The 19278-nt window shown below is 40.4% G+C and overlaps 1 protein-coding gene across 1 annotated transcript; it reads left to right on the top strand.

Annotated features, from left to right (window-relative positions):
- Positions 1–18820, top strand: sort1b (sortilin 1b). Its single transcript, XM_037771686.1, has 20 exons — positions 1–546; positions 3243–3302; positions 3523–3596; positions 3686–3782; positions 3885–4046; positions 5069–5142; positions 7059–7108; positions 7417–7544; positions 8112–8256; positions 8442–8597; positions 9873–9979; positions 10173–10275; positions 10387–10558; positions 10747–10937; positions 11076–11265; positions 12639–12755; positions 13753–13864; positions 13994–14121; positions 14297–14426; positions 16695–18820. The coding sequence occupies exons 1-20, from the start codon at positions 310–312 to the stop codon at positions 16707–16709; spliced, it is 2448 nt and encodes an 815-aa protein (XP_037627614.1). The 5' UTR covers positions 1–309; the 3' UTR covers positions 16710–18820.
- The last annotated feature ends 458 nt before the right edge of the window (positions 18821–19278 follow it).

The following is a 19278-nucleotide window of genomic DNA, read 5'->3' as shown; positions in this document are numbered from 1 at the left end:
TAGCGCATATACAACCAGGCAGACACAATTTGCGTTTCAGTTACAGTCTCTGTCATGTTGGAGTTGCAGCGCGAATAACTGGTGTTAAATACTCCGGTTAAATTGCGTTTTTTTAATCTGTTTTGATGTTTTTTAGTGGGAGCTTTTGAGGGTTTTAAAGCCCTAAATAACGGCTGTCAGGAGACTGTGTTGTTGCTGTAGCAACTGAGCTGTAGCGACCTTCAGTTTTAAGGCAACACCAGGATAAACAAAGACTGTTTTTTGGGTGGTTTTGTTTTGTTTTCTTTGCCAGTGACACCTGAACCGAGGATGGGACTCTTTCTGCGCTGTCTCCTGCTGTTGTCTGTCCCCACTTTGTCCTCCTGTCTTGATGTCCAGCGCGGATTCAAACCGTCCGGACTCATGAGGCATTCAAACACCGAACAGAAAGCTGCGAACATCGTGAAGAGGGCTCTGCCTGAACTGCTTTTAAATCCAGCCGAGCAGAGCGACAACTGCAAGACTCCGCAAGGATACGACACCAAGTTAGCAAGCAACACCCACCGTGTAAGTTACCTAAACTGTGAGGTCCGGTTACTGGCAATTAAAATGAGGAGATGATGCGCAGGTGCAGCTAAACCAGGTGCACGAATAGGCCCTAATCAGCTATGCTTGTTGTGTTCCTCAGAAACCTAGCTACTGATGGCCATTCAACTGTAAGCCCTGATGCAAAACAGTTACATACAAGAGATATTGCACTGTAGATTTATTTGATACAACAAAAACAAGCATCAAAATGACTTGCAGAGTCTAAGATCTGTCTTTTCCCAACAGCCCTTAAAGGTACCATCTTGCCTTTTACTGCTCTGCCTTTATTTTTTTAATTAACATTTGGTACAGTGAAGCAAAACAGTTAGATACAAGAGATATTGTATTGTAGATCTATTTTTTCTTGTTGTAGGATACAACAGAAACCTCAAAATGACTTGCATAGTCTTAAGTTCTGTCTTTTCCCAACAGCCCTTAAAGGTACCATCTTGCCTTGATATGCTCTGCACATGATTTGTTTCTTTAATATTTGGTGCAGTGAAATACAGTGGAGCAAAACAGTTAGATACAAGAGATATTGCACTGTAGATTTATTTGATACAACAAAAAACAAGCATCAAAATGACTTGCAGAGTCTTAAGTTCTGTCTTTTCCCAACAGCCCTTAAAGGTACCATCTTGCCTTTTACTGCTCTGCCTTTATTTTTTTAATTAACATTTGGTACAGTGAAGCAAAACAGTTAGATACAAGAGATATTGTATTGTAGATCTATTTTTCTTTTTGTAGGATACAACAGAAACCTCAAAATGACTTGCAGAGTCTTAAGTTCTGTCTTTTCCCAACAGCCCTTAAACGTACCATCTTTGCCTTTTACTGCTCTGCCATGATTATGATTTGTTTCCTTAACATTTGGTGCAGTGTAATACAGTGAAGTGAAACAGTAACAACGCCTATTTTCCTCATGCTTTAAGACCTACGTAGGCTCCACTAAAACCAGAGTAACCAGACTGGTTTACCATCTTAAATTCTCCATTAATGGCCCATGACTTCTATATCTTCCAAAAGATGCAGCTGTATTCTCTATTTTGAGGATCCCACTTTTACTTCTGTCTGACTGTTGACAGGGAAATTGGCCCAGTGGGATCCATGTGACTGGCTGTGCGGTAGTTATTTTGTAATAGGCCTAATTAAAAGTTGTGTTTGTGTGGTAGTCAAAGCCAAACAGGAACTCTGTAAGGACACAGAGAGACTACAGTGTTGTGTTTTTTTCTATGCACTTAAATCCTGGATAGGAGAGAAGGCTAAATTTGTTCTCACCAGGTGTGTAATGGATTTTTTTAGCACAGACAGTGACAGCATCCAAATTAATGCAGCTTATAAAATATCTACACAACGTTGCATGCAGTGCAGAGTCATTTGCTGCTTATTTTCCTAACTTTGCATTGCAGTTTTTGTAATACTTGGCCCCGGTAATCTAAAGTCGACAGCATTCCTGGAGGCTCAGCTTCAAGGTTTCTGATGCAGGTCCCATCGATACTGGAGCTGCTTATAACATGAGATCTGCCTTTTAACAGTTTGTGAACTATGTTTACATGGTTGAAGAATAATTTGCCACTGAATGGGTTTCAAGACTTTTATATCAGGCAGCTGGATTCTCTGATAAGGAAAGCAAACGTATTTTTTTGTTAGGGCCACGCTGGACCTGATTTGCATAAAACTATTGTAAGATAAGATATACTTTATTGTCCTGCAGGGTCTTGGGCTCCAAGCCACTGGATCACACAACATACCATATCATACATATCTTTTAAATAATAAAAGGTAATAAAAGACTGTAGTTTCAAATACTAAAACCAGTTGTTCTTTAAAATAATAAAAGATAATAAAAGACAGTAGTTTCAAATACTATAAAAAACAGGTATAATCATACCAGATAATAAATAATCAATTTACTTTAAATTTACTGTTTGATATATTAGTTCTCAATAAAGTCATATCATATAATACTAGACCTACTTGTTGCTGTTTAATATTTTGATTGACGACGGGAATGATTACATTTTTGCACCGGTTTAGCCGGCAAATTGGCATTTTGAACCGCCTACCTGAAGGCAACACTTCGAATTCTGGGTTCAAAATATGTGTTGGATTGTCCGAGTGAAAGCCTTGATTCTTCTTGACCTCAGTTTTTAACGTGGTATTCAGAAGTCTGTGCTGAGAGCAATTGGCTTGGAGTTTTGTCTGGTCTGATAAGTGGTGCTTCAGTTTTTTTTACACTTTGTCATCTCTGCTGGACCACATGGTGAGGGGGAAACATGGTGCCAGTCAAAGCAAAAATACAGTCTGGAGGAGAAATCCACAAATAGGTTTTCACTGCAGTTTAAATTCCTTTCTTGCCAGCTATACTCAAACTCCCCTCGTATGTGAAACAGTTTCTATACTCATTTTCCACAGTATTGATACACAGGGTAGCAGCAGCGATTTCTGCACTCTCCTCTGAAAGCGATTTCACACACAGCTATTTATGTTTTAATAATAATCTGAAATTTTATGCCCTCAATATTGTGTAAATTTTCCCTGCGCTATCAAAAATGGTATCAAATATAAATATTTTAAGGTATTGTATTGAAGTTAGAAATTCCTGTATCGTGACAACACTACATGCTGCTCAACTGGTGATTTTTAATATGTTTATTTTTAATGTTCTTCCTCAGTATACCTTCAATGACCTGAGTGGGTCCGTGACGCTGGCCTGGGTTGGAGATGCTTCAGGGGTGAGTGTTATGTTCTCCTCTCTATTTGTGCACCTGACATGTCTCTCATGCAGTGTTGTTCCTCTGTGAGGAACTTGGCCGGATTATTCTGTGACAGCGTAGTCTGCCCACAAAGAACCTCGTAGATTACATAATGAGTTCCCTCACATCAGGGTGCGCATTAATAAATGATCCACGCTCCACTTTCCCCAAGCTGAACTTTCTCTCCTCTCTCTTGCAGGTCATCCTGGCTTTGACGACTTTTCAGGTGCCCTTCTTCCTGGTAAAACTCGGGCAGTCCAAACTCTACCGAAGGTAAATCTCACGGTCTCACCTGTTGGAGGAAAAAAAAAACAACCTTGTTTGATTTGCATTTAATTTGGTTGCGACCATTTTTCTGCCAGTGAGAACTACGGGAAGTCCTTTGAGGATGTGACCAGTCTCATCAACAACACTTTCATCAGATCAGAGTATGGCATTGCTATCGGGAACTCTGGGAAAGTAAGTCCTCATCAGCAAATGTGGCGCTTCTGTAACGTGTGCACCTGCTGTAAAGAATCTTGTTTGCTTTCATCAGTCTAAATTTTGGACTCTGGCTTGTAGGTGATCCTGACAGCAGAAGTGTCCGGAAGTTATGGGTCTCGGATCTTTGTCTCCAGCGACTTTGGAAGGAGTTTCACCCCCCGGGAACTGAGCTTCATCCCCATGATTCAGATCGTATACAACCCTGAGAACTCCAGCGTGCTGCTGGTCCTCAGCAACAGCGTACGTACTGAATGTTAAAAGGATATATATTCTGTTTGGAAAGTGACCAGTTTGGATGTAAGTTAATTAGTCTATATAAACTTGAAAGCTCCAGTTCTGTATGTGAATCTCAGATTAGTAATTAGTAGGGCTGTCAATCAATTAAGATATTTAATTGTGATTAATCGCACATTTTTTATTTGTTCTAAATGTACCTTAAAGGGAGATTTGTCAAGTATTTAATACTCTTATCAACATGGGAGTGGGCAAATATGCTGCTTAATGCAAATGTATGTATATATTTATTACTGGAAATCAATTAACAACACAAATCTATGACAAATATTGTCCTGTAACCCTCACAGGTACTGGATCTAGCATAAAAATATCAAGCCCAACAGGCAACAACAGCTGTCAGTGAGTCAGTGTGCTGACTTGACTATGACTTGCCCCAAACTGCATGTGATTATCATAAAGTGGGCATGTCTGTAAAGGGGAGACTCGTGGGTACCCATAGAACCCATTTTCATTCACATATCTTGATGTCAGAGGTCACGGGACCCCTTTGAAAATGGCCATGCCAGTTTTTCATCACCAAAATGTAGCTTAAGTTTGGAGCGTTATTTAGCTATTAAAGGTACCATCTTTCCTTAGTTGTATGACATTGACGTCACTCTAGCTTTTAAACTGAGCTACAACCTAAAAATTCCAAGTAGTGTTAATGCGTTAAAGAAATTAGTGAATTTGCGTTACATGTTATTAATGCGTTAACTTTGACAGCCCTAGTAATTCGTAAATCTGTCATTAATTTAAGAAGGCAAGTGATCTTTTTCATGGTCGTTTATAAACACCATCATCTCACTCCCTCATAGCTAGAAGACTCCTGTTGGTCAATCATTTGTTTGCACAGAGTACATTTATTAACATGGCGGTGGTTGTTAATGTGCAGCTCTAGTATAACAAGTCCTGTGTAAACTGTGGCGTCATTGCAGTTGAACCACGAGTTCATCATCTAATAAATCTTTTTTTTTTTCTGTCCTCAGAATGAACTGTGGCTGTCTGAAGATTTTGGCACCACCTGGAAAGGGATCCACAACAGAGTGTGTCTTGTGAAATGGTAAGAGACGAGACAAATTCATGATATTAGCACCTTTGTCAGGTGCTCGGCGAACAAACTGATCTTATTCAATATCCCCAAGTGTGTCATTGAAATATTTCTATTCACGGAGATTAGGGAGGGGTGGAAGATCGGCATTCTTATTGGTCTGTTAGTCATCATCTGTTAGTTCCTCCTATTACAGGTAGTTGAAGACAGACTGGTGATCAAAGAAAAGTATGTTTAACCATGTTTTGACTCCTTCACAGTTATGATAACTAACTCCCTGGCTGATAGTTGTAAGATTTGTAATAACCTAAGACAAACATCCATCCATCCATTATCTGTAAACGCTTATCCTAGTCAGGGTCGCGGGGGGGGGCTGGAGCCGATCCAAGCTGACATTGGGTGAAGGCGTGGTACACCCTGGACAGGTCGCCAGACTATCACAGGGCTGACACATAGAGACAGACAACCATTCAAGCTCACATTCACACCTACGGGCAATTTAGAGTCAACAATTAACCTAACCTTTATGTCTTTGGACTGTGGGAGGAAACAGGAGAACCTGGAGGAAAAGACAAACATGCTCAATGTTTTTCTCCCGAGATGTTTATTGTTGCTCCACCTTTGCAAAATAGGCGGTAAAACTGCTGTTTGATTAGCCTCGTTGTTGTTTGACTAGCCCTGTGGTGGCCAAGCCCTCGCCAAACTCTTGTTGTTTTTAGAGGCACTTCCTGGTATATATTGCTTAAGATCCAGAAACGCCAAGCCGACATTAAAGAGATTAAGACGATGAAGGCAGACTGACGTGTCGCCTCTGTCTTGACTGCCAAGTTGCATTTGAACACACTGCAAAGACTACAGCCGAAGGCCAGTTACCACGTACGTTCTGCGCCTGCCTGAGAGGAAATAACTCTCCACACCAGCAGGCGGCGGTAGTCTGTATTCGTCATTCAAAACGGGAAACCGGAAGACCTATACAAGCCGTTGTTATGATACGTACATGGAACAAAGCGCCGTCTGCTGACCATTTTCACTCCACTCTCACTCACCACTTAGCTTCATTCTAGACGGGCCATGTCGTTGTGAAAATATCCGTGTATTTGAATCGGTCAGATTAGAGGAAGATGAAAAATGAGAAGAGCCCTCTGTGTGTGCACTCTTGACTTCACTCGTTGGCTTGCTTTTCTCACTTCCATTTCTCTTCTTGTGCACTGATAAGTTTAAGCTGAACAGCCAATCAGAGTGACTTTTCTCACTGACGGGCACCGCTGCCGATTGAACATGCTAAATCGTCCAAAAAAACTCTGACATGGGCAGACTACAGCAGACGGTGCGGGACACACCGCAAAAACTAAGCCGACGGACGCTCACCGACAGCCCTAAACTGTCCGATGGCTGACCGTCTTTTTAGTCACCTTTTTAAAGTTGTGTTTTCTAGGTCACTGTGTCTGAGAGAGCTGTATGTACTGATAATATACATAACCTTTTATTACTTTCCAAAAGACGTTGATCTGAACAAGCTCCAGGAAAACTGGGTCATTCTCAACTGGGGCAGGAGCTTTCTGAAGTCAAAGCAAAAGACTTGCTGTACAAAGACAGTAAATACATAGGGAAAGGCACGGCTGTATGCAGGTTGCCCTTGATAAGCTGTGGAATGTGCTGCTTACTTTCACAATGAAGCTAAACCTGTTATGGGAATAGATGAAAAGTGCATAAAGATTCCTGGATGAGACCTGATTTCTTCCATCCGGATTTTAGTTGTTTATTGAGATGTAAGCTCACCGAGAGCCGTCGCATCCTTATCAACAAAGCAGCCTATATTTATATTATTATATTTAATACATCTATATTTTGTTCGTCCTTGACTCTGTGGACTTAAATGTGTGTCTCTGCTTATCTGTAATTCTTGGTGCTTTCCAATCTGATTCTAGGGGAAGGAAAAATTCCATCTTCTTTTCGGGCAGCCACAACGGATCCTGCAGTAAGTGATGCCTTCTCTACGTAAAACCTGAAATGAAAAATTTGCATGTGCAGCTTTTGTGTACAAGTACGTGAGGAGCAGCACATGGACATGTCTTTTAAATGTTCTCCAGACAGTTTCAAAGATTAAGCGTCTACATGTTTTTATTGAAACTTCTGTTTTGCCATTGATTAACTGGATTTGGATTGGATTATGAATAAAAATTGTAATGACAAATGGTATCAATATTTTCATGATTTAGTCTCATATTCCTCTTAAATGCTATATGTAACTATTAGTTTCTAAGTTGTCCTATGTTTTTTCTCCAGGTGATCGGGGAATGCTGGACCTGAGGAGGACGACAGACTACGGTAAAACCTTCAAGACTGTCGCCAGTAAGATCTACTCCTTCGGCCTGGGTGGACGCTTCCTCTTTGCCTCTGTAATGACAGGAAAGGTCAGTATACAGTAGATCCAAATCACCAGCAGATACAGAAAGATCAGGCATCCAGAGGCAACATATTGATAGATTAGACCTTTGTGTTTGTAAGAAAATGCTTCAGTCTACCCAGTTTGAAATACGGTATCTCTGGGTCTGAGAAGTGAAGCCAATGCTGAAGTGTCTTAAACCTGCATTCTTTCTAATAGCCAGCAGGGGGCGACTCCTCTGGTTGCAAAAAGGAGTCTATGAGAAAATGAGCCTACTTCTCACTTGATTTATTACCTCAGTAAACATTGTAAACATGAGTTTATGGTCTCAATTGCTAGTTTCAAGTCTTCTTCAATACAGCATGATGTTCATTTAGTAAATTATGGTCCCAGTTAGAGTCAAATAGACCATAAAGCAGGGGATGCTTTAGGGCGTGGCTACCTTGTGATTGACGGGTCGCCCCCCCAGAGTCGTATCTGTCGTCAGACCAATAGCCGATGGGTTCCGAGATTGATTTGCACGAGGTAATTACTCTCCAAACCGCTCCTTTTCTCATATTTCTTTCTTTCTGTCCTTGTCCCTATTTTTCTGCAGGGCACTCTGAGGATGATCCACGTGTCCGTGGACCACGGTGACACGTGGAACATGGCCCAGCTGCCCCCCGTTGGTCACGAGCAGTTCTACTCCATCCTGGCAGCCAATGATGACATGGTCTTCATGCATGTCGACGAGCCGGGAGGTCAGTCCATACAAAAACATAGCAATGCTGTAATAATATTAAAAAGTAGGAGACACTGTAGAGAATGTAATGCGAAAATATATTTATATTTAATTATTTCAAATGACCAGCTCTGAAACCCTGCCTCTGAATCTTCTCTCCAGTGTTTGTGTGTGAGCTAATTTCTTTCTTTTCCACGTCCACAGATACAGGATTTGGCACCATTTATGTATCAGATGACCGGGGCACTGTGTATTCCAAGTCATTGGAGCGCCACCTTTACACCACCACGGGGGGCGATACAGACTTCACTAACGTCACCTCCCTGCGAGGAGTTTTCATCACCAGTATGCTGGCTAAAGGTAGCTCTATTCATGTGCCTGTGGCTTAGATAAAAGAAGAGCAACACATGCCTGGACTCAAATTCCCCTCAGAAAAACATTCACATATGACTTCTCCGTTTCATACCGGAGGTAGGGCGTTAAGTCAATATTTAATTAGTTGTTCAGTGTTAGATGTGCTGTCTTTCTGGTGTGGCTGGCTGACACTTCACCATAAATACCACATCACCAGTTAAATCTTAACTCCATCATGTCTGCTGCTCACTATGTTATCTGTTGAGAAATCTCATGTCTTTCTCCTTATATTTTAACTTCCGCTTTTTCTTAACCTCCACTCTTCTACACAACCCTTCTGTGGTTACATGATTATTGCCGGGGCTTACTCTTGCTTACTTGTTATTTTGGGGCAAGTGAATTCAAGCTTTATTTGCACACATTGTTTTTGGATAGGGGTATCAGCTAAATGCTTAATAGGCAGGTCCATTATTTTGAGTTTTTTTATGTCATTATGTTGCTTCCCAGTGGTGTTCCTTATGTATTTAAATCCGAACATTAAAATTTTGGTCTATGTATGTTTTAGCGTATTTTCCCAAGCCCTTCTTAAACATTTTTCCCACATGATCTGACGTAGGTTTCTGCATGATGAAACCTGCTGCTACATATACAGTATATATACATCCTTATAGTCACAGTATTAACGTTACATACAGTAACTTAGATGGTGGCCGGCATGCCCCCAGTTTGGAGAAGCAGACAGGAGTTAGACAGCTAAACAATGTACTGCTGTGGACGCCACGTTAGTTTGTATCCGAAAGTCACTCAATAACACAAAAAAACTAACTGATCGATGCAGCGGTAGACCAGCAACTACCATGTTCTGCAAGATAAAATTACTGTTTTTGTGAATGGAGTCTGGTCTGGTGACTTTAGTTCCCCGTCAGAAAGGGCTGTCTGATGGCGAGGTAAATGCAGCCACTTTAGCTCGCCGTCAGACAGCCCTTTCAGTCAGGGAACTGAAGCCATTATCCCCCTCTCTTCAAAGCCACCAGACTACATTCAAAAAAATAATAATTTTAATAACAGGAGTATACATACAACCCCTCTTAAAAAAAGCTGAACTAACCCTTTCAGTTATTTCCAAACATAGCACAGCTATCTGTGACTCAGCTAGTGCTACAGTAGTGTTCACATTACTCATAACCTTATTTATTAGTTTCATGATTAGCTTACTTTGGTAACCTACGTCACTGCTATAACGGTGCTAAAATATATGGTGTCCTTGTCTTGTTGTTCCAGATAACTCTGTGCAGTCTGTGGTGTCCTTCGATCAGGGAGGGGAATGGGTTCCTCTGCGGAAACCGGCCAACACCAAGTGTGATGCTACAGCCAAAGACCCAGACAAGGTAAAGAGAGGAAACTGTACTTTTATTGATGAATTAAGTTTTGATAAACTTACTTTTGGATTGTCAAAAAGGCCCAACATGGTACATTCATCATGGCTGCATTTGTTATATTTCATGTTATTTGTTTCAACTTTCACAGTGTTTGTACTATAAACAATCAGATACCAAATGCGTCTCGTGTTTGTCTCTATAGTGCAGCCTCCACATCCACGCATCCTACAGTATTGCTATGAGGCTCATCGTCCCCATGCTGCCTCTGTCTGAACCAAACGCCGTGGGTCTCATCTTAGCTCATGGTAATTCTCACTACAGAGCTTTCATACCAGTGTTTATGAACAATTGTTTTAAAAAAAGTTATGTAATTGGATAAACTAGATGTGTTTCATCATTTCTGTATATCTCATCAGGGAGCGTTGGTGACTCCATCTCCGTGTTGAAGCCTGATGTGTATGTGTCTGATGATGGGGGTTACACCTGGATGAAGGCCCTCAAAGGGCCCCATCACTACGCTATTCTGGACTCTGGAGGGCTGCTGGTGGCCGTGGAGCAAACCCCCAATAAACCTATCAACCAGATCAAGTGAGTTACAGTGAATGGATGAGTTTGTATCGACTGATGCTTGGAGTCTGTTTTTTCTTTATGTGATTCATATGTGTTCTGAATTCAATTTAAATAGCATGCTATACAACTCCCTCTAATACAGTATGTTATTGCTTTACTTTATTGGGGTCGTGCTAATGTTTGTACATTCTTCGATGTCCTGACAGATTTTCTACTGATGAAGGACAGTGCTGGGGTGTTTACAACTTCACCAAAGACCCCATCTTCTTCACTGGGCTGGCGTCGGAGCCGGGAGCTCGCTCCATGAACGTCAGTATCTGGGGCTACAGTGACGCCATGCTCAGCATGTACTGGGTCTCCACCACCATCGACTTCAGGGAGCTCCTCACCAGAGACTGTGAGTGACACGAGAAATATGCTCGATGACAAACTGACTTTGTGTAAATTTAAAGATAATTTGTCAATATCGTGTGATTGATTTGAGATTTTTATGTAAACAAGAGTCCAAAATATTGATGTGTGTGTGTGTGTGTAGGTGGCGACAAGGACTACGTGCAGTGGTTGGCCCACTCTGATGACATCAGTGACCCCAACGACGGTTGCATGCTGGGCTACAAAGAGAAGTTCCTGCGTCTCAGGAAGAGCTCCGTTTGCTGGAACGGACGAGATTACAAGCTCAACACCGTGCCAACCCCGTGTTCGTGCACCCTGGACGACTTCCTGTGGTAAGACGTTCACTGTATCCCAAATCCATACTACTGTTCTATAGTATCCTCTAGTATCCTAAGTGTAACAGCGACATCTCTGATTGGTGGAGCTTGCTGTTACTCTGGAAATGTGTGCCCCACCCATGAATAGCTAGTGAGGGTATGGGCTTTGATACGCTCATACGTGCTGCTCCATGGTCTGCTCCCGGGTTTCAAACCGGGCCAACATGCCGACTCATTTGGAAACTTCCTCTTATATTACGAAAACAGTTCACCGAAATGTGTTTCTAAAAAACATTTGAGGCGAGAAATAAGCCGTGCAGCTGCTGAATCTGTCTTCATTTTAGATTAGATTAATGCTTAGTTTAGTTTTTCGTGTTTCCAGAGGCGGCGAGTCGCCATTCGCGATGGTTTATGGGATGGGTATTTACTTCACTCTTAAAATAATTATGTACAAAGTCTTGTACCTTTTGCCTTTTTTTCCAATTTTCTTTTTGCTCCGAATCAAATGCTTTATGGTCACGATTCATCTCGTAGCTGGTTGGCTTTGTTCCATGCTTAAAACTGTTTATATAAGGATTTTCTGAAATGTCAGAGGAGTGAATGAATGGGAATTTGACATCCGGAACCGGAGCCGTTAAAAAAGTGGGCGGTCACTCTTGAGCTCTATACTGTTTTTGCAGTTAGTATGCAAAAGAAATCAGCATACTTAACTGCCTGATACTAACAGGAAGTGATGCAATCAATCAATCGTGCAATGTCAAACGTCCATCAACTGAAATTTTGGAATATTGCAGCAGGTTAAACTTAATGCCTTTGTGCATTGCATTGTGGGAGAATATTATCTATCAACAGCTCATTCAAAATTGTACTCTATTTAGCAAGGGTGTGATTTGCCAAGGAGGAAGGGGGGGATTTACCCCCCTCTGGTCTATATATTCCTGCTTCTGCTGAGTTATTTTTATATCCGGTGTGGACAAAATGTATCCCTCCCTCATAGTGATTAATGCTACTTCTCCAGTAGACCGTATAAAATACCTAAAATAAATAATTGTTTAAGTATATCTGAATAAAGCACTGCAACGTGAGAACAGTCTGTAGTGCAAACAATAAATCAGAAATGTCAGTGACATTTGACACTGGCACAGCTCATACAAAATGGATGCACTTTGAAACATAAAAGACAGTAACTTGAGGAAGAGTCCACATTAAACATGCCAGACTGGTATTGAATAGCGGTGTAAAAGTATCCCGGAAAGGATTTTTCCTTTTAAGTAAAAAATCAATTGTGACTCAAAAAGTACTGAGCCAAACATTTGGTCTCTTATAGTAAATGTAGGTTGTTTCTTCCTCCCTCGCTTACCATCCCGGCATCTTCTGATTCTCTGCAGTGACTTTGGATACTACCGTCAGGAGAACAGCTCGGAGTGCGTGGAGCAGCCGGACCTGAAAGGCAAAGTGCTCGAGTTCTGCCTGTATGGTAAAGAGGAAAAACTGGTGACCAGCGGGTAAGTGAATGTGTTGACTTTTGATTTGCTTCAACTTGTCTGTAATTGTCTAGTCTGCTTGATAATTATCTTCATTTATTGTGTAGTGTGTTGACCAGAGTCTTACCAGAGCAGTGATGGTAATAAAAGGCTCCTTTTGCTGTAATGGCATTGAATAATTTTGATTTCTTTGTAGTCCATTTCCTTATTTACAATATTAAATATATATTAATATTAAAACAGATACTGTGTAAAACACACTGTAGGCCTATATTGTCCGAGGCTGACACCACATTTCATGGTAGAGAGAGTGACAGAGGGGAGAAGCCACGAGAACGAGGAAGTAATTGTCATGCAGAGATCAGTCAAATCAAGCAGACGAGGGCGAGAGTGAGTCTCTTGTTTTCAGTGAGGAAGAGTGAACGATGACCGCAAAAGCAAACAACATTTTTTATGTAAATCATGTTTGCTTCACTGTATACAGACTGACTGAATACAGCTTAAGTTATATATGTATAATTGTGATAATGAGTTAATTAACAACTATAACTTAACTACCGAAAGGACGGGTCCATTATTATTATTTGTTTAGGTCTTTATATCATTCTGTAGCTTCACAGTGGTGCTCCTTATGTATTCAAATTTTGGTCAAAGTATTTACATGTATATATTTATGTTTATGGGAATGGAGTCTGGTCTGGTGGCTTTGAAGTCCGCAATATAACGGCTTCAGATCCACGTCGGAAAGGTGAAACTGTTAACTTTTTTTTTAGGAAAGAAAGCTAAAATATGTTTTTCTGCTGCTCCCGTCCACAGCTGCTTTACCCCGCCGCCAGACGGCCCTTTCCAACGGGGAACTGAAGCCGTTATATTGGAGATGGACGCGCTCTTAGACTATGAACTGTTTTAGACTCATTTGCTTTTGAAAGAGCCAAAACAAGTGCACTGTTTTTAAAATCTGTCACAGTTGCAAACCTCCAACTAACTATCATACACTTGATGTGTCTTCGGTCCACAGCTACAGGAAAATCCCTGGAGATAAATGTGAGGGAGGAATGAAGCCCGAGCGTCAAGAGATCGACCTCAGTATGAGGTGTGTGAGTGACCTGTTGGCCCCAAAATTACCTCAGGTCAGTAACTCAGTGCCTATTTCTGGAAAATGTTATGAATATAGATTCTTTCATGCCGTATGTTTCCCCACAGTTAATCTACTCCTGCAACACTTTTACCTACTTTTTTGTCTGCTGTTATTTTTACAGATAAACATTATAGATAGTCCTAGTCCTACCTCCAAGTCTGTACCCATTGTGATAACAGTCATCGTCATCGTACTGCTCGGCATTGCAGCCGGAGTCATCTTTGTCAAGAAATACGTCTGTGGTGGCAGGTTAGTGTATCTTTCCACACATACAGTATGTTTAGTCCATTTCATTACCAAAACCTGTCTACAGGATCGCAAACTGTATCTTTGTAATTGAGTCGGCACTTTCCTTTTACTGTCCTTCATTGTGTTTCCTGATGATTTGAAGTGAACCTGCTAATATTTTGAATGTGCCCTGCAGGTTCTTGGTTCACAGGTACTCGGTGCTGCAGCAGCATGCCGAGGACTCTGCTGTTGTGGGGATGGACGACCCCCTGGAGACCAACCACACTCCAAACGGCAAGATAGAGTTCCACGACGACTCAGATGAGGTACGGTGGATACCTTTTCCTCCCTCACACTCAGGCTAAGATAGAAACATTGGTACCAGATTTTTCTTCGAAGACCGGGCCATTGTTTTTTGCAGTGGAACCAATAACCTACTGTATGTATGTATTTTTGAAACTTGTTGATTGCTTGATATCATGCAGAAATTCAGAGAACTAAAGGCGTTAGACGTAGAAAACCAGACCAAAAATATTTTGCAAGACACTTTAATGCTTAAGACAAATAACCTGATTCATTGATAAGAACAACGGAGAATAATTGCGACTAGGGCGGCAACTAAAGAGTATTTTCATTGTTGATTGGTCCATCAAATGTCAGAAAATGACGCCCTCAAATGCCTTGTTTTGTCCACAACTCAAAGACATTCAGTTTACTGTCATAGAGGAGTAAAGAAACCAGAAAATACTCACATTTAAGAAGCTGCAATCAGAGAATTTAGTCTTTTTCTTAGAAAATTAATCAAAACGATTAATCCATTTCCAAAAAAGTTGACAACGAATCGATTAATCGTTGCAGGTCTAATTGCTACTGTTAAATTAACCCTAGGAACTGTGGTTTTGCTTTGGTTTACTGATGTAGAAAGAAAACCTTTGCATGTCATGGACGTCATTTATCACCCTGTTCAGTGTTAAACATTAAGGACACTACAGAGATGAAGCCCTGATGTCCCACTGAGCACTCCTACTGTACAGGCTGCTGCTGACAGCTGAACTTGTCTTATATAAGTAGTGGAGGTGTAGAAGGGAAGAGAACAACACAATAATGATGAGATATTAACTGATATTCATCCTCTTAAAGCCTTTGAACACCCACACGGGTGTTTTCAGTTATTCTGTCTGATTAGACCTCTGCTCAGGTTGAGAGTGTGCCGCAGCTTTGATGAGAATCTAATAGGTCACAAATCTTCATCTACCAATAAGAGTGACAAAGGTGTAATTTGTCCCACCCTAACAGGTTCAACAAAGCTAACAGGAGACTGTCAGTGAAGATGTCAGTGTTAGTTACAGTCTGTACACGCAGTCCTGAGAAGAGGTCTAATCAACCAGATTAACTGAAAATACCTGTGTGGGTGTTCAGAGGCTTTAAAGTGACCATCGGGTACAGCTGAAAAACGTTTCAGTGCTCCCTGGTGGACAAACAATGTAATGACATTGCTTCTAAATTACGTCAAACAAACCTTTGGCTTTTCTGTACTGCAATATCGTGTTACTTATCAGCCGACATACACACCATTACCAAATTACCTATGATCAGCTATTGTTAGCCGATACATCATAACCAGACAATCAGTCAGAATCAAGACTCCTTCAAGGGAGGGGACGGTCATGTTTGGCAGCTTTGCTTTTTTTTTTTGCATTTTAAGAAATTGCACAGTTACACAGCATATGACAAGTAGAATAAAATAAAAATCTAAATAAAATGGAATAAAATAAAAAACTTTGCGGATTTGCTTTTTTAAATTTGCCTTTTAAGTAATTCCATAGTTACAGAGCATATGGCAACATAGAATAGAATAAAAATAGAAATAGAATAAAATATAAATAAAGAGATCTGTTTTTTTAATTTGTATTTTAAGAAATTAGATAGTTGTTGAGCATACGACAAAATAGAATGAAATAAAAACAAAAAAGCTTTGCAAGATTTTTCTTTTTTTATTTGCATTTTAAGAAATGACAGTTACAGAGCATACGATAGAATAAAATATACACATAAATAAAATAGAACAAAATAAAAATGAAATGGAATAAAATCAAATCAAAAGCTTTGCAGGTTTGCTTTTTTAAATTAGCATTTTAAGAAATTACGTAGTCACAGAGCATACGACAAAATAGAATAAGACAAAAATGAAATAGAATAAAATAAATAGCTTTTGCACCCCACATTTTGTCTACCTTCTGTTCTGCAATTTGTCCAAATGTTAAAGTAGGTCAAAGTGCTGTAGCTTAAAGCATGATTTTATATTATTGCTACAAAGTTATGACCTTAACATGAATTCACCTACAACACGGCCACTCGACTAACCCAGTTAGGCTCATGTGTAAACATAACCATGATGGGGTTTCTTGGAGTTAGGCTCATGTGTAAACATAACCATGATGGGGTGTCTTTGAGTTAGGCTCATGTGTAAACATAACCATGATGGAGTGTCTTTGAGTTAGGCTCATGTGTAAACATAACCATTATGGTTTCATGTTTGCTCCCCTGTGTTGCTTCTGGCTTCATCGTTATGTCTTTCTCTTGTCTTTCCACAGGACCTGCTGGAATAGCAGGATCAGCAGGTTTCCAGTTCACCCCGCGGCCGGCCGCTGCTCCTTCACTCTATCTGTCTCCAGCTACTTCTTCCTTTCACCTTCTAGTATGAACGTTGGCCTCAGCTACCAGACGAAGAGTCTGCGTCACTATGCTGTCATCTACGAAGTATAATGAATGTACGGAGGCCTCCTGGGACTAACGCCACAAGTTGAGGAGGAAGGAGGTGTTGTAGTGTTGTGCTTCAGTTATTGATTCTGTTGAGTTTGAGTCTCCAACTTATTTATTTCAGGGAATGAAGAACTGGTGAGGTACTTTTGAACTGCTGACAGAGTAAAGGGTTTCAAAGCAAAGCTAGTTGTATAAATCCACCACCATTGCATTACGGGTCCTGCCTCTCCCGTCTCCCATGGGAGTGCTCCCTGGAAATACTTCTCACTTCTGTCGAAGATCTGTGTCCTTGTTCTCATGCACTTGTACATAAACCTGTTTTTCCTTTGCCATTTTTCACGTGGTATCAATCTGGTAGGTGTTTTAAAAAAGGTTAATAACTCTCCCAAACCACTTGAGTCTTAATCCCTGCTTTTAACAAAGTATTTGTCGGTCATAAAGTGTGCCCCGGACGGCCAAGAAGAGTATGTAAATGTGAGGTTTCTCTCTCTGGGCACTGATTTGTGAAATCCCCTGTTGTGGTCTGTATTTGGAATACAAGCCAGCCTACTTTTACTCCATGGCATTTACAACCACGGTTGAAGTAATAAGACTAGGTTTGATAGCAATAACAATATCTAGATTCAGTAAATTGTCCGTGCACGTTAAATAATCCTATTTGATGAATGGAGATGTCATTACGCGTCAGTGTACAGGGTGGTAAAGTGTGTCTGTTTCAAGACAGGATTTGATGTATGTGTGCAGTTCAAACTGCCTAAAGCACAAGGTCCTTTGTACGCTAACAGTTTGTAGTTTTTTCCTAAATGTGACCTAATGATTAACGTGATAAGGCTGTAATAATCACATACATAAGTCATGTTTCTAATCATTCGAGCAGTTTTTGTACTAACGAACTTTTGAACTCGTGTAACAAATGGCGGTTCAGAAATGACATAAATAATTATAGTTTGATAGTAAATATCTGCAGATATTTTTTACATCACATAACCGAGTACATTGATGTGATTTGGTGACAGAAGCATAGGGAGCAATAAGAAAAAAAATCATGTAAATGTTGTACAGCATGATTATTAACACTGTAGCCTATTAGAGTTAACAGACGTGGTTGTTGGACTACTTTTGTTTTTATTGGTATTTGCATCTGAGGTGGAGCAAATTTACTAAATTAACAGGGTTATTGAAAGCTTCTCATTTCACGGTAAACTGCTGTTTGTTCTTTTTTAATCATCCTGGTACTGCTGTCATTTTCTAAGCTAAACTGGAGTCAAGTCTTGCAGGGTTTTCTTTTTTCTTCTTTTAAACATTTGTTGCACAATAATTTGTCTGTCTTGTGTTGAATATGTTGCTTTCATGCAGGTTTTATTTATTTGTGACTTGCAGGTTCAGTGTGCAGTAAATTGGATGTGGTTATACAAAGTGCCTGGTGTGAGGATACGATGCGAGGCCCTCCCAGCATCTATTTAATGATTATTATTTATATCTACTAGTGTGTAACCAGTTCCATCCAGTCTGTCAGTGACACCCCGAAGTTGCACTTGTTGCCTAAGATGAATCCACGAGCAGTTATGGATGTGTGTGTGTTTCATACAAGCTCCCATTGAACTGCATGTTAACTCTCAATATTTAAATCCACAGAGCTTTGTAAAGAAAGTAGCCTACAATAACCTGGTTATTCTCTCTTCCATGATACATCATTCTGAGTGAAACTTTGATACAGGGTTATTATGTAGCTGCTATGCACTGGGGGACACCTGGTGAGTAATTTTATGATGGTTTATTGCATTAAGTGAAGGTAACACATTTTTCTTACGTTTTAAAACTGCTGTATAAATTAATGAGTCATTGTGATGGTTCTGTAAATATACAAGGTCACATCTTTGTATCTGCTATGTTTCTCTCTTCTGTATATTTGAGGCAATTTTCTTTGGGTTTGCCAATAAATTCATATGTTCCTCTATTTCTGTCAAACGATTTTTATTTTACAGCATTGCAAAAATATGTTGTTTACAAAGGGATCAGTTAACCAAAAACACATTCTGGTTGTGGGATGGCTGCTACAAGCAGGTTGAGATAATCTTTAATGGGATGGTCGGGTGTTTTGAAGTAGAATTGTATGAGATACTTATCCATAGTCGGTGTATAACCTACAGTACATGAACAGCAACTCCTGTGTTCTGCGAGGAGTATAATACAGTTTTTATTCCAAGGGAGTCTGTTGGCTTTGGCGAGAGCATAGATAACGTGTTCAGTTCCCCATTAGAAACAGAATGTATAGCTGTCTCACGGCAAGGAAAACCGGCAAAAATATTCTAAATATAGCGTACACTTAAACTGATATTTTTTTTTTTTAGGTGGGCCTTTCTTTTGGTTGACTAAGATACGTTTTGCTGCCGGCCCAGTCCACAACAGTACATT

The sequence above is a fragment of the Sebastes umbrosus genome, chromosome 6, assembly GCF_015220745.1.
Source record: "Sebastes umbrosus isolate fSebUmb1 chromosome 6, fSebUmb1.pri, whole genome shotgun sequence".
In the NCBI taxonomy this organism is placed as follows: Eukaryota; Metazoa; Chordata; class Actinopteri; order Perciformes; family Sebastidae; genus Sebastes; species Sebastes umbrosus.
This window is presented reverse-complemented; position numbering and strand designations above follow the sequence as displayed.

Bases quoted from the DNA above. Each gene is read 5' to 3' on its own strand.
- sort1b (XM_037771686.1), top strand. From the start codon at position 310: ATGGGACTCTTTCTGCGCTGTCTCCTGCTGTTGTCTGTCCCCACTTTG. The intron at 7,109-7,416 runs GTAAGTGATGCC...TTTTTTCTCCAG, and splicing joins CAGCCACAACGGATCCTGCA to GTGATCGGGGAATGCTGGAC. The intron at 7,545-8,111 runs GTCAGTATACAG...ATTTTTCTGCAG, and splicing joins CCTCTGTAATGACAGGAAAG to GGCACTCTGAGGATGATCCA.